We start from the raw sequence: 15,454 nt of genomic DNA, 5'->3' as shown, positions 1-15,454 counted from the left end.
ATCTGAAACTGTTGAATCCTATCATCGCAGTAAACAAAAAAAAAAAAGGCCAAAAATTAGCTGGGCCTGGTGGCAGGCACCTATAATCCCAGCTACTAGGGAGGCCGAGGCAGGAGAATCACTTGAGCCCAGGAGATGGAGGTTGCAGTGAGCCGAGATTACGCCACTGCACTCCAGCCTGGGCAACAGAGCGAGACTCCATCTCAAAAAACAAAAACAAACAAAAGAAGTTACATTCATAATGACATAAAAAATTAGGAATAAATTTAACCAAAGAAATACAAGACTTGCACCCTGAAAATGACCAAACATTCTTGAAATGCATTTTTAAAGAGACCTAAATTGATGGAAAGACAGCCTGTGTTCATGGATTAGAAGATTTAAGATTAAGATGGCCACACACACACATACACACACTCATGCACACACATGTAACCCATGTCTACAAGCATGTCTATGTTTATTTCTCTGTATCTAGCTGGCGCTCCACACACATGTGCCTACTGATGCCTCTAACTCCCATCCACAAAGATCATAGTAGCCTTCCTTCCCTTATTTCTCATTTGTAACTTCCTTCTCCAGCAGTGAGAAGTCTGGCTCTCTTACCTATAGTATAGTTTTTTATTGTTCAACCCTTGTGTATATATAAAGTAGTTTCTCCATAGCCTTTTCAAAACCTAAGTCAGATCACTCCTTTGCTTAAAACCTTCCCATGCCTCCCCATTTCATTTAGAGTAAACCCAAAGTCCTGGTCATCCTCTGAACTCCAAGGCCCTACATGCTATGGATCCTAAGTACATATTGTTCAGCTTACCCGTCCTTGTGCTTGTGGCCTAGATACCTTGACCCCTTGCTGTACAGGACAGGCTGGGTGATGGAAGGAGACTGACTGAGAAGGAAACAGGAATCTTCTTGGTGAAAGAGCTCTTCCACATCTTGACTTTGGTGGTGGTAACACAACTATATCTATCTGTGAAGGTTCCTTAAGCTGCACACTTAAAATTAGTAAATTTTATTATATGTGAAGTGTGTTGCAATAAAGTTGAGTTTTTTAAAGAGACATTTATCCTGGCTGGGCGCAGTGGCTCACGCCTGTAATCCCAGCACTTTGGGAGGCTGAGGTTGGCAGATCGCCTGAAGTCAGGAGTTTGAGACCAGCCTGGCCAACGTGGTGAAACCCGTCTCTACTAAATACAAAAATTAGCATGGCGGCATGCACCTGTAATCCCAGCTACTTGGGAAACTGAGACAGGAGAATCTCTTGAACCCGCAGGATGGAGTTTGCAGTAAGCCAAGATGGTGTCCCGGCATTCCAGACTGGGTGACAGAGCAAGACTCTGTCTCAAAAAAAAAAAAAAAAAAAATTCCAAGAAGTACTATCTATAATACCATTTGAAATGTTAGTTTTATGTTTCTAAAGTACCTTGAAATATTTTGGGAGGCCGAAGCAGAAGGATCACTTGAATCCAGGAGTTCAAGACCAGCCTGGGCAACATAGTGACGCCTTATCTCTACTAAACATAAAGAAACCAGGCTGGGCATGGTGGTCTGCCTGTAGTCCCAGCTACTCAGAAGGCTGAGGCAGGAGGATTGCTTGAGCCCAGGAGTCTGAAGATACAGTGAGCTGTGATCCTGTTTTCAAAAATAAAATACCTTAAAAAACATAAAATACAGTAGATAAAACAAACTGTTTTGTCTGTGGCCGCATCAAAAAGAAATATATTTTTCTCTTTTTTTTTTTTTGAGACGGAGTTTCACTCTTGTTACCCAGGCTGGAGTGCAATGGCGTGATCTCGGCTCACCGCAACCTCTGCCTCCTGGGTTCAGGCAATTCTCCTGCCTTAACCTCCTGAGTAGCTGGGATTACAGGCACGCGCCACCATACCCAGCTAATGTTTTGTATTTTTAGTAGAGACGGGGTTTCACCATGTTGACCAGGATGGTCTTGATCTCTTGACCTCGTGATCCACCCGCCACGGCCTCCCAAAGTGCTGGGATTACAGGCTTGAGCCACCGCGCCCGGCAGAAATATATTTTTCATTGCACACACATGCAAGTAACTGAAACAAAAGTTCTACAAAGCATTACTTATCCCTCCAATGTTTTAATCTTCTTTTTAATGCTGAATTGGTGCTGCAAATTTGATACCATGACTCATTAATGAATCTTGCTTTATAGTTTCAAAACTTTTCATCCAAATGATGCCATCTACACATTAATCAATTACATTGAAGGCATTCATCAATACCTGTGGGTTTTTTGTTTGTTTGTTTGTTTGTTTGTTTTTTGAGACAGTCTCACTCTGTCACCCAACCGAGCCTGGAGTGCAGTGGTGCAATCTTGGCTTACTACACCCTCCACCTACCAGGTTCAAGCAATTCTCTTGCCTCAGCCTCCTAAGTAGCTGGGATTATAGGCACCTGCCACCACGCCTGGCTCATTTTTGTATTATTAGTAGAGACGGGGTTTCACCATCTTAGCTAGGCTGGTCTGGAACTCCTGACCTCAGGTGATCCTCCCACCTTGGCCTCCCGAGGTACTCGGATTATAAGCGTGAGCCATTGTGCTAGGCCTACCTGTGGGTTTTCTAAATATGGTGGATAATGAGCCCGATTGAACACATTCTGTAATGGACATCCACTGGCTGCCCCTCCACTCCCTCCTACCTGAAAGCGTCTGGCCTGTGGTTGGGGAAATGCTGCCGTCAACTCAAGCCCACCCTTTCTAACCTCTTACCACCTCCCCAGTAGTAAACTTCCTACATCAACTCGAAAGCAGGTAAACAGGCAAGGGTGATTTTCTGAAACAAACAGACATGGACTCATGAACTACTTAAAATTGGTTTTCCACTGTATTGGGGGATTGTCTGGATGACATCAATAGCTATGATCAGGAAGCTGGTTTCAAAGTCTTGATCACAAAGTGTCAACATCATCAGTAAAAACATCAGTGGCAGCCAAGGCAACTGAAGCTCTTACCAAAGCTATCAAGGTCCTCCTTCCAGATAGCCCCAAAGTTTAGTCATCAGTAGCCAAAAGGGTAACTCAGAGCTGGGGCCCTTGATTAATACCGCCATAGTTGAAACTCACAGAGTTAGATTTGGAGATATCAGGGTCGAATCATGGACTCTCAGCCTAGCCCCACCCCGTTCATCCCCATCTGCCTCAATCTATCCATACTTCAAGGCCCAACTCAAATGTTACCACCTCCACAAAGCCTCCCCTGAGGGTGCCAGTGGAATCAGGCCTGCCTTTGAACTATCAAGGGTCTTCAGCTGTGACTTTCTGATGACGTGTGCTCCATTCTACTGGATATTCTCATTCTGTATATCCCACTCCACCCCACGCCTGTGACCTTGTGGTCAAGGACTGTGATTGTCTTCTTTATCCTGGAATCTCCATGCTGCCTAGTCCAGCTCTTGCTTTTGGTAAGCACTGAATGAGTAAAATATGTAGTTGCTAAATTGCAGTGTTTTAAAATATAGAAAGTCTGGGTTCAAGTTCTGGTTTGGTGATTTACCTTTGGCGTGTTCTTGGCCCACTCACTCGGAGGCTAACTCTCTGGACCTTAGCTTCCTTAGCTGTCATTAAGGGAATTGGACTGTGTAAGGTCTTTTAGGCTGGCTGACTGCACCATGGACTATGCCATGGTAATTTCTGTGACCTGCACATACACTCCAGATGAGTTCCTGGAACTAGAAAGTCTGAAGTAACTGGAAGACTGCAGAAAGGGGAAGAATGATCAACCCCTTCGGCACCTAATTAACTTGAGACATTCTTCTATTGTTCCTTATTCCCACCTAAACTCAAAAGGCAATTGGACTTTATAACCGACCTTTGTCAACCTTGTAACTCCAGACCCTACAACCCCCTCCCAGCTTGCAAAAACCGTCCTGAACTGTAACTTCTACCTACCCCAAACCTATAAAACCAGTTCTTATCCCACCACCCTCCCCTGACTTTTCAGACTCAGCACCACCGCCCCCCTCCCCACCTGGCAGAATCAGCCCTGCTGCTCACACAACGCCTGTTTAGGGGTCTCTTCATTCAGAGCGTGCGTTTAACAGACTGCATTATTCCTAAGGTTCTGGGGTAGCCAGCCTCCAAGACAGTGTCCAGCAATCCCCACATCCTGTCATTACTTTGTCATTGTACCTAGGGCGGTTGGTATGTCACTTCTGATGATGGATTTTAAAAGGTATTGTGGTTTCTTTCTTGGTCATTCTCTCTCTGCTTTGGATCCCTCACTCTGGGACAAGTTAGATGTCATGTCATGGGCACCTCTTTGGAGATGTAGCCAGTGAGTAACTGAAGCCTCTGGCCCACAGCCTGTGAGGAACCAAGGGCTGCCAGCAACCGAGTGAGCTTGGAAGGGGATTCACCTGCCCCAGCCAATCCTTGAGACAACCACAGTCCTAACCCACAGTTTGACTATAGCCTCATGCAAGAATTGGAGCCCAGACAACCCAGCTAAGCCACTCCTGGATTCTAGACGCTCAGAAACTGTGTGATAGTAAATATTTGCTGATTTGAGGTTCTTTGTTACACAGCAATAGATAACTCATACAAATTGTTCCTGGCCCTGAAACTGCATAAGCCTAAAGTCCATGAAATATAGCTATCAAATTCAGGAAAAGCCTGATTTACAGCAATTGCCCATCTTTCCCCTCCTGCCCCCAGCCTGAATCATGAAGAGATCATACAAAATATGTCAAAACATATTGTAGAATCACAATATTTATTTTATTTACTTTTACAAGAGTTCCCAAAGCTTTGTTGATCTTGCTTCACTGACTCCTTTGTTTCACAAATGAAGGTGGAAATCCAGATAAATTAGGTGATTGGAATAATGCAAATGTGTTTCACTTTCAGAACATTTGTAATTCCTCGGTGGTGAATGAAAATGATGTACAGGCTTGCTTTGTTTCACTTCTGCCTCATCATGAGAAATGCGTCTTGAGCGGTGGTAATACTTGCACATGTCTTCCCAGGCAGCCACTGGCCTAGGGAACTCTCAAGGGAGAAGAGTGAGTGCAGCTTGCTAAGTCACCTCCAGAAAAATAGCTGAAGGTTGGAAACAGACAGCCGGGCAATGGGGCTATCTGGTCAGGCTAGATGAACAGAAGACTTTTGACAGGACAAGTGACAAGAAGTGATTTTCTGTTTTAAATGAGACCACTGTCCACGATAAACAGGGGGCTGGGAAGGAAATTAAAAGCATGGAGAGTGAGTTCAGGAGACCCATGTCTTCTCTGGCTGTGAGCTTGAGCCCTGGTGGTTCCCCAAATAAAAACAAGCAGTTGATGGCCTCATGAGCTGATGACAAAGGCTGATGACAAGTGCAGTGATAAGTTTGGGAAGATGGTAAGAAGGGGCTAGAAGAGGAAAGAAAATTCTGAGGGTGACAAAGCACATTTGGAGGGCAAGGGTCTGTTCTGCCCACTATAGGTCTCTAGATTTGATGTTTCATGAAAGTTACCCTCAACATAGATTTATTGAAAGTATGGGAGTGCACATGAAAATGAAATTAGGAAAAGGGGCGTGGTGGCTCCTTGTAATCCCAGCACTGTCTGTAATCCCAGCACTTTGGGAGGCCAAGGTGGAAGGATCACCTGAGGTCAGGAGTTCAAGACCAGCCTGACCAACATGGTGAAACCCCATCTCTATTGAAAAGACAAAAATTAGCTGGGCATGGTGGTGCATGCCTGTAATCCCAGCTAATTGGGAGGCTGAGACAGAAGAATCACTTGAACCAGGGAGGCGGAGGTGGCAGTGAGCTGAGACTGTGCCACTGTACTCTAGCCTGGGTGACATAGCAAGACTCCATCAAAAAAAGAAAGAAAGAGAGAGAGAGAAGAAAGAAAGAAAGAAAAAAGGGAAGGAAGGAAGAAAAAAGAGAAAAAGAAAAAAGGAGGGAAGAAAAAGAAAAGAAAGAGAGAGGAAGGGAAATGAAATGAGGAAAACTAAGAAAAGAGGTGTGGATGGGTGGGAGATGACTCTGAACGATTAAAAGTGTGTTGCTCTGAAGCATTTGCTTTATCAAATGGGCTTTTGTTGTAGTATTTTCTTATTTAAGTAATGTTGTCATTTGGAGAAACCCCATCTCGAACTTAACAGTTGCCTCTTGGATCAAAAAGATTGAAGCCACCATGCCCATATTTCCAGCTACTCAGGAGGCTGAGGCAGGAGGATCACTTGGGCCCAGGAGTTCCAGGCCAGCCTAGATAACATAGCAAGACCCCATCTCAAAAAAAAAAAAAAAAAAAACCCTACAAAAAAAAAAAAAAAAAAAAAAAAAACCTAAATGATCTTAACTGGATGGGGAGCTTTTGGACTTTTGGTGTTGCTGCGGAATAAAGGAGAAGTATGGGTAAGAAATAGGATGTGTGCGGCTGGAGGGAAGAGGGAAAAGCTGATGGGATGCCCAGTCTGAGAGTCAAGTCTTTCAGGGGACTTAAGACCGGAGCGTTCTTTGGCTGCAGACCTCCTGCTGATTTCAGCAAACCTGGCTACTTCACCTAAATCACTCTGGTATATTCCTTGCTCCTTCCAACAGATCCTTTCCAATCGCTAAACAACATAGGGCCGAACACGCTGCAGCTCCACCATGTGAGTTTTCCCCTTGTGAAATAAAGACATGCTTGGGGAGTGAACAGCAGAAAAACCAATCAAAATGGAAATACTGTGCCAGGGAATACAGGAACTAGTATATTTTTTCGTGTATTAAAGAGCAATTTCTCCTTCTTTATATTTGTATACCCCGTGAGGATTATTTTTTCTGAAGCCGAGTGTTGGATAGATGCGGTAATAGATGTGAAAATGTCTCAAGTCCAACAAACTGTTGTTTTCCTAGTGATGGCAGTACAGTATTTCACTTATTCTCACCACATAACTGTCAGGAAGGGAGAGAGCAAATGTCATTGATGTTTTGCAACAACAAGACCAAGCCACAGAGTTTCAAACAACTTGCTCAGTGTGACAGGGTGAGTCAAAGTGGGTCACAGGGTGACAAGTACCAGGAGATCTTGGGTCCTAGATGTGCTTTTTCCTCTGGTTACACACTGGGCTTTGACACAGGGATCAAACAGTGCTGTCCCGGGGGAGGCAGGGACAGCGGATCCCAGTCAAGTTTTTAGCTGGCAAGTTAGTAGAAGGCAGTGGTGTGAAGATAACCCCAGACCACAATCTGGGAGTAACTCCTGTTGAACTTCGTATAGCAGAATACAAGGTTAGAATACCTGGGCAGACATGGCTACTGAGGCAGGTGGAGGCTCAGCCGTTTTCTGGGATTTGATTAGACAGGAGGCACGAGAGACCCAAGGGCGCCGGTGTGGGAGGGAGTGGGTGTTATTTGAAATAATAGATTCACCGGGCACGGTGGCTCATGCCTGTAATCCCAGCACTTTGGGAGGCCGAGGCAGGTGGATCACTTGAGGTCAGGAATTCGAAACCAGCCTGCCCAACGTGGTGAAACCCTGTCTCTACTAAAAATATAAAAATGAACGGGCATGGTGGTGGGCACCTGTAATCCCAGCTACTCAGGAGGCTGAGAAAGGAGTATCAATTGAACCTGGAAGGCGGAGGTTGCAGTGAGCCGAGATTGCCCTATTGTACTCCAGCCTGGGAGACAAGAGCAAGACTCTGAAAAAAAAAGAAAAGAAGGAAGGGAGGGAGGGAAAGGAAAGAAAGAGAGAAAGAAAAAGAAATGAAGGAAGGAAAGAGAAAGAAGGAAAGAAAGAGAGTAGCTAGATTCCCCTTCCCTATAATGTCAGCTTTCAAGGTCACTTAGGGAAGGATGATCAGCAGAAAGTCAGGAGAAGCAAAGATTCAGGCACTGGCCTTAGCTTTTCCAATGCCTCAGTCTTGGGGTGTAGAAGAAGCCTCCTGAATGAGGCATACCTGGGAGAACTTTCCTGGAGGAAGAACACAGCTTTTTGCCCTCCACCCTGAACCTGCAGGCCAGGAAAAATTCTTCCCCCTAGGCAGAGTGGAAGAGTTGTCAAGAAGGCCAGGAGTGGAGTGCTACTTCCCACAGAAGGGCTCCTGTGGCCTGTTCCCTTGGGCTCTACCCTGGGCAGAGGAACAACCAGGGAGGCCATGGCGTCTTCGAGGGTGGCAGGATTCCAGAAGAGAAATATGACTGTGCAGTGAGTCTAGGCAGAAAGGCCTTGGCCAGGGCATGGTGGCTCACACCTGTAATCCCAGCACTTTGGGAGGCCAAGGCAGGGATTACCTGAGGTCAGGAGTTCGAGACCAGCCCAACCAACATGGAGAAACCCATCTCTACTAATAATACAAAAATTAGCCAGACATGGTGGCACATGCCTGTAATACCAGCTACTGGGGGGGCTGAGGCATGGGAGAATTGCTTGAACCTGGAAGGTGGAGGTTGCAGTGAGCCAAGATCACGCCATTGGAGACCAGCCTGGGCAACATGAAGAAACCTCATCTCTCTCAAAAAAAAAAAAAAAAAAAAAATGGCCTTGGCCAGACTCACAGTCCATCCTGTCAAGGGAGCAGCAAATTGTTTCCTGTGCATCTAAGAGACTAGATTGCATGATGAAATATACTTAATTGATTTTCAAGCAGCTCTATTCTCTTCTGAAAGGCACTGAATTAAGAAACACCCTTATATGACAATGTGATAAAAAAAAATCAGTATATATGTCAGATTTCCAGCCTACTGCTTTAAAATACATATTCTAATAAATTAAAATATAGCAAATGCAACTAACACTCCAGATGTCGAGTGGCAATGCCCGTGTGTAAAGCATTAGCTCTTCAGAGTGCTTCACCACAGGCATTTTTCAGGGACTGTTGAAATAATACTGGCATGGGACTTTTCACTCTGATTTCTCCAGAAACTTATAATGGAACAAATATCTTTTTTGTGTCCATGTAACAGAATTTATGGTAGTTTGGAAATATGGAAATATCTTTTCTGCTTTTTTTTTTTTTTTTTAGATGAAGTCTCACTCAGCAGTGATGCGATCTCAGCTCACTGAAATCTCCATCTCCTAGGTTCAAGTGATCCTCCTGCCTCAGCCTCCCAAGTAGATGGGATTACAGGTGTGAGTCACCACACCTGGCTAATTTTTTGTATTGTATTTCTTTTTTTTTTTTTTTAATTTATTTTATTGCATTTTAGGTTTTGGGGTACATGTGAAGAACATGCAAGATTGTTGCATAGGTACACACGTGGCAGTGTGATTTGCTGCCTTCCTCCCCATCACCTATATCTGGCATTTCTCCCCATGCTATCTCTCCCCAACTCCCCACCAGCCACTGACCCTCCCCTATTTCCCTCCAACAGACCCAAGTGTGTAGTGCTCCCCTTCCTGTGTCCATGTGTTCTCATTGTTCAACACCCGCCTATGAGCAAGAACATGCGGTGTTTGATCTTCTGCTCTTGTGTAAGTTTGCTGAGAATGATGCTTTCCAGGTTCATCCATGTCCCTCATCGTTTTTGATGGCTGCATAATATTCCATGGTGTATATGTGCCACATTTTCCCTGTCCAGTCTATCATCGATGGGCATTTGGGTTGGTTCCAGGTCTTTGCTATTGTAAACAGTGCTGCAATGAACATTTGTGTGCACATGTCCTTATAATAGAACGATTTATAATCCTTTGGATATATATCCAGTAATGGGATTGCTGGGTCAAATGGAATTTCTATGTCTAGGTCCTTGAGGAGTCACCACACTGTCTTCCACAATGGTTGAACTAATTTACACTCCCACCAACAGTGTAATAGAGACAAGGTTTCGGCATGTTTGGCCAGGCTGGTCTCAAACTCCTGACCTCAAGTAGTCTATCTGCCTTAGCCTCCCAAAGTGCTGGGATTACAGGCATAGCCACCACGTCCAGTCGGAAATATCTTTTCTTTTCATCATTTCACCTGGTTGTCCATCATTGTTAGTAATTTACTTACTTACAGTAAAGGAAGTCCATAAAAGAGTGAATGGATTCTATTGTCATTCATGCTATCAGCTCTTTTTTTTTTTTTTTTTTTTGAGGCAGAGTCTCACTCTGTCACCAGGCTGGAGTGCAGTGGTGCAATCTCAGCTCACTGCAGCTTCTTCCTCCCGGGTTCAAGCGATTCCCCTGCCTCAGCCTCCCGAGTAGCTGGGACTACAGGTGCACACCACTACGTCCAGCAAATTTTTGTATTTTAAATAGAGATGGAGTTTCACCATGTTGGCCAGGATGGTCTCGAGATCTCTTGACCTCATGATCCACCTGCCTTGGCCTCCCAAAGTGCTGGGATTACAGGTGTGAGCCTTCGAGGCTGGCCACTATCAGCTCTTAGTACTCAGAGTCGAGAATGGAAAAGCCATGGTCAGTAACAGTGAGGATTTGGCAAAGACCCAAGGAGGTAGTATATGGAGCCCATGAATCAAGGATGTCTGGGAAGTAAACCAAAAGGCAGGGCAGCCTAGAAGGAATACTCAAGCCTGTAAATAATACCCATGACAAATGCCCCATGGCCAGCCTCCATCTGGAGTAGCTCCAGCTTGCCTGTCTTCATAAAGTGGCTTTAGTATCTTGTGGATGGTGAAGGAAATAGATTGCCCAATTTGGTATCAAGTGAGCTTTGATTTTCCTAAATTGGTTTTGATTGAAGTGTGGAATGGTACAAATCCTAAGTGTACCACTCACAGAATCACAAAGTGAGTACACCCTTGTGCCAGCAGCAGGACCCAGAAACAGAAGATAACCAGCACCCAGAGGAAGCCTCCCTCATGTCCCTTGGCAGGCACTGTCCTTTCCCTTCAAAACCATAGACTGGAGGCTGGGTGCAGTGGCTCATGCCTGTAATCCCAGCATTTTTAGATGCCAAGACGGGTGGATCGCTTGAGCTCACGAGCTCAAGATCAGCTTGGCCAACATAGAGAAACCCCATCTCTACCAAAAATACAAAAATTAGCTGGGTGTGGTAGCATGTGCCTGTGGTCCCAGCTACCCAGGAGGCTGAGGTGGGAGGATGTTTGAGCCTGGGATGTGGAGATTGCAGTAAGGCAAGATTGCGCCACTGCACTCCAACCTGGGCAACAGAGCTGGGCCTTGTCTCACACACACACACACACACACACACACACACTCACACACACACACACACACACACCCCCCAATAGACTGAGTGAGCCAGCAAAATGGAATCACACTGTATGCATTCTTTTTTTTTTTTTTTTTTTTGAGATGGAGTTTTGCTCTTGTTGCCCAGGCTGGAGTGCAATTGCACAATCTCAGTTCACTGCAACCTCTGCCTCACAGGTTCAAGTGATTCTCCTGCCTCAGCCTTCCGAGTAGCTGGGATAGTAGGCGTGTGTCACTATGCCCAGCTAATTTTTGTATTTTTAGTAGAGACAGGGTTTCTCCATGTTGGTCAGGCTGGTCTCGAACTCCTGACCTCAGGTGATCCACCTGCCTTGGCTTTCCAAAGTGCTGGGATTACAGGTGTGAGCCACTACACCTGGTTACTGTATGCATTCTTATGTATCTGACTTCTTTCACTTCACACAGCAGTGTTATTTGTAATAGACCAGAACTGGAAACAACCCAAATGCTCAGCAACAGAAATAATGAATAAGTAAACTGATCTATTCTACAATGGGATACAACACAGTAACCAAAATGAATGACCTGGTGCGAGACATAGCAGTGTTGGTGAATCTCACAAACAGAAAGTTGAGTGAAAGGAGCCAGATTCAAAATAATACACCATTCAAACTCAAACACAACCAAGCTATGGAGTAGCTGCGAGAGCTGTGGTTCCCTTTGGGGATGAGAGAAAGGGCAATGTCCCAAGAGTTTTAAATTTTAAATCGTAGCCATTATGATAGGATTTAGAGTTAACGTTTAGGGATATGGTAAGGAGTAGTCTTCGAGTTAGGATTAGGGTCTTACAGTTTTCTAATTACTAGTGAAATTGAACATTTTTTCATATATTTATTGGCTATGTTAATACTATCTTTTGTGAAGTGTCCACATCTTTTGCTCATTTTTCTGCAGGGCTGTGTGTCTTTCGCTCATTGATTTGCTTTTTTGTTTCTTTCTTTGTTTTGAGAAAAGATTTCACTCTGTCACCAGGCTGGAGTGAGGTGGCGCCATCAGTTGACCTCCTGGGCGCAAGTGATGTTCCACCTCAGCCCCCTGAGTAGCTGGGTCTGCAGGTGTGCACCACCACGCCCAGATAATTATTGTATTTTTTGTAGAGTTCAGTTTCCCCATGTTGCCCAGGCTTGTCTCGAACTCCTGGGCTCAAGCAATCTGCCCTCCTTAGCCTCCCAAAGTGTTGGGATTACAGGCGTGAGCCACTGTGCCCAGCCGCTTTGTTCTTTGTATGTATGAAATACAAGCCCTTTCTTGTTTCTATGGTTGTACCTCTATGGTTACACATTGCAAATATTTCCTCACACGCTGAGTCTTGCCTTTTCTTTTTCTTAATGAGATCTTTTAAAAATTGAGATCTAATTCACATACCATAAAATACACGTTTACAGTGTATGTTTCGGTGTTTTTTGGTATATTCACGAGGTTGTTCATTCATCTTCATGATCCAATTCCAGAACATTTGTATTATCCCCCAAGAAGCTCCATTCCCTTTAACTGTCACTTTCCATTCCCTTCTCCTCTCATCCCTGGCAACCACTAACCTAAACTTTGTCTTTCTGGATTTGCCTATTTTGGTTGCTTCATATAAATAGAATCATACAGTACATGTGACCTTTTGTGTATGGTTTCTGTTACTTAGCAAAGTGTTTTCAAAGTTCATCCATGTTTGACGTGTATTCATTATATATATACATATATATAATATATTTTGTTTGTCGGTTCATCAGCTGATGGTCATTTGAATTTTTTCTGCTCTTTGGCCATTATAAATAACACTGCTATGAACGCTGGTGTACAGGTTTTTGTATGAACATATGTTGTCAATTCTTTTGAATTTATCACTGGGAGTGGAGTTGTTGAGTCATATGTAACTGTGTTTAACCTTTTGAGGAAAGACAAAACTGTTCTTAACAGCAGCCTCTTACCATTTGACATTCCCATCAGCAAGGTATGAGGGCTCAATTTCTCCACATCCTTGCCAGCACTATTGTCTATCTTTTTTATTACAGCTATCCTAGAGAATAGAAAGTGGTATTTAATTGTGGTTTTTGATTTGCATTTTCCTGATTAATGATGTTTAGCATCTTCTCATCTGCTTATTGGCAATTTGTATATCTTCTTTGAAGAAATGTCTGTTCAGCCTGGTGTGATGGCTCATGCCTGTAATCCCAGCACTTTGGGAAGCCAAGGCAGAAGGATCACTTGAGGCCAGGAGTTTAAGACCAGCCTGGCCAACAAGGTAAAATCCCATCTCTACTAAAAATACAAAAATTAGCCGGACATGGCAGCACATGCCTGTAATCCCAGCTACTCAGGAAGCTGAGGCAGGAGATTCACTTGAACCCAGGAGGCAGAGGTTTTAGTGAGTCAAGATTGCACCATTGCACTTCATTCTGGGTAACAGAGCAAGATTCTGTTTTAAAAAAAAAAAAAAAAAGGAAAGAAATGTCTATTCAAATCCTTAGCTTATTTTTTAATTGGATTATTTGTTTCTTCATTGTTGAGTTGTAAGAGTTATATCTGACTGCAAGTCTTTTATCACATATATGATTTGCAAATAGTTTCTATCATTCTATGGGTTGTCTTCCACTTTCTTGATGGCATCCTTTGAAGTATAAAAGTTTTTAATTTCAAAGAAGTCCAATTTATCTATTTCTTCTTTGGTTACTTGTACTTTTGGTATCACGTCTAAAGAATCATTGGCTAATCTGAAATCATAAAGATCTGCACCTATGTTTCCTTCTAAGAGTTTGATAGTTTTAGCTTTAGTGTATGATCCATTTTAAGTTAATTTTGGGGTATGGTGTGAGGTAGGGATCCAATTTCACTCCTTCCATGTGGATCTTCAGTTGCCCAGCACTATTTATTGGAAAGAACGTTCCTTCCCACCCTTAAATTGCCTCAGCATGCTTGTTAAAAGTCAATTGACCATGAATGCAAGGGTTTATTTCTGGATCTTCAATTCTATTTCATTTATCTATATGGTTATCCTTATCCCAGTACACAAAGCCTTGATTGCTCTAGCTCTGTAGTAAGTTTTGAAGTCAAGGAAGTTTGAGTCTTCCTATACTTTGTTCTTTTTTTTTTCAAGATTGTTCTGACTATTCTGGGTCCTTTGAATCAGAAAATTCTATATGAATTTCAGGATCAGCTTTCATTTTCTGCAAAGCAAGCAGCTGGGATTTTGGTAGGAATTAAATTGCATCTGTTGATCAATTTGGAGAATATTGTCATCTTAACAATATTAAGTGCTCCAATTCATGAACATGTATGTCTTTTTATTTCTTTAGCTCTTCTTTAGTTTCTTTCAACAATGTGTTGTACATTTCAATATACAACTCTTGCACATCTTTTTTTAAAATTTACTCCTATATTACTCCCTGTGATGCTACTATAAATGGAATTATTTTCTTAATTTCATTTTTGAATTCTTCATTACTCATATTTAGAAATACAATGGATTTTTGTATATTGATCTTGTGTTCTGCAACTTTGGTAAACACATTTATTCTAATAAGTTTCTTCGGTATGTATCCCTTAAAATTTACTATATACAAGATCATATCATCTGCAAATAGAGATAGTCTTCTTCCTTTCCAGTCTGGTAGCCTTTTAGTTTACTTTCTTGCCTAATTGCCCTGGCTAGAGCCTTTGGGACAACGATGAATAGAAATAACGAAAGTGAACATCTTTGCTCTGTTCCTGATCTAGAAGAATCTTAGGTCTTTTGCCTTGTCACCAGTAGGTCTTCCTTTATTAAGAATGGTGTTAGTTGTGGTGTTTTCATAGCTGCCCTTTATCAGGTTAAGGGAGTTCCCTTCTATTCCTAGTTTGTCGAGTGCTTTTATTATGAAAGGGTGGTGGATTTTGTCAAATGCTTTTCGTGCATCTATTGAGATGATCATGTTGTTTTTTTTCTCTTTTATTCTAATAACATGGCATATTGCATTGATTGATTTTCTTATGTTAAGCCAAATAGTGGTCCCTTTCAATAAACAGAAGTTCTTAATCTTAGTATAGCTCAATTTATTAATGATTTACTTACTTTCTTTTTTTTTTCCTAGATGGAGTCTTGTTCTGTCACCCAGGCTGGAGTACAGTGGTATGATCTCAGCTCACTGTAACCTCCACCTGCTGAATTCAAGCTATTCTCCACCCTCAGCCTCCTGAGTAGCTGAGATTACAGTTGCCCACCACCATGCCTGGCTAATTTTTGTATTTCTAGTAGAGACTGTTTCACCAAGTAGACTAGACTAGTCTTGAACTCCTGAACTCAAGCGATCCACCCACCTTGGTCTCCCAAAGTGCTGGGATTACAGCCAATGTTTTTACTTTCTT

At 43.1% G+C, this 15,454-nt stretch overlaps 1 protein-coding gene across 1 annotated transcript in view; it reads left to right on the top strand.

Annotated features, from left to right (window-relative positions):
- Nucleotides 1–3,634: 3,634 nt before the first annotated feature.
- LOC108295004 (collagen alpha-1(I) chain-like) overlaps nt 3,635–15,454 on the top strand; it is a 31,234-nt gene continuing 19,414 nt past the window's right edge. The window contains exon 1 of the mRNA XM_017517037.2: nt 3,635–3,708. Within this exon, the coding sequence (XP_017372526.1) occupies nt 3,635–3,708 (74 nt within the window). The remainder of the gene's footprint in view (nt 3,709–15,454) is intronic.

The sequence above is a fragment of the Cebus imitator genome, unplaced genomic scaffold, assembly GCF_001604975.1.
Source record: "Cebus imitator isolate Cc_AM_T3 unplaced genomic scaffold, Cebus_imitator-1.0 Scaffold19, whole genome shotgun sequence".
Lineage (NCBI taxonomy): Eukaryota > Metazoa > Chordata > Mammalia > Primates > Cebidae > Cebus > Cebus imitator.
This window is presented reverse-complemented; position numbering and strand designations above follow the sequence as displayed.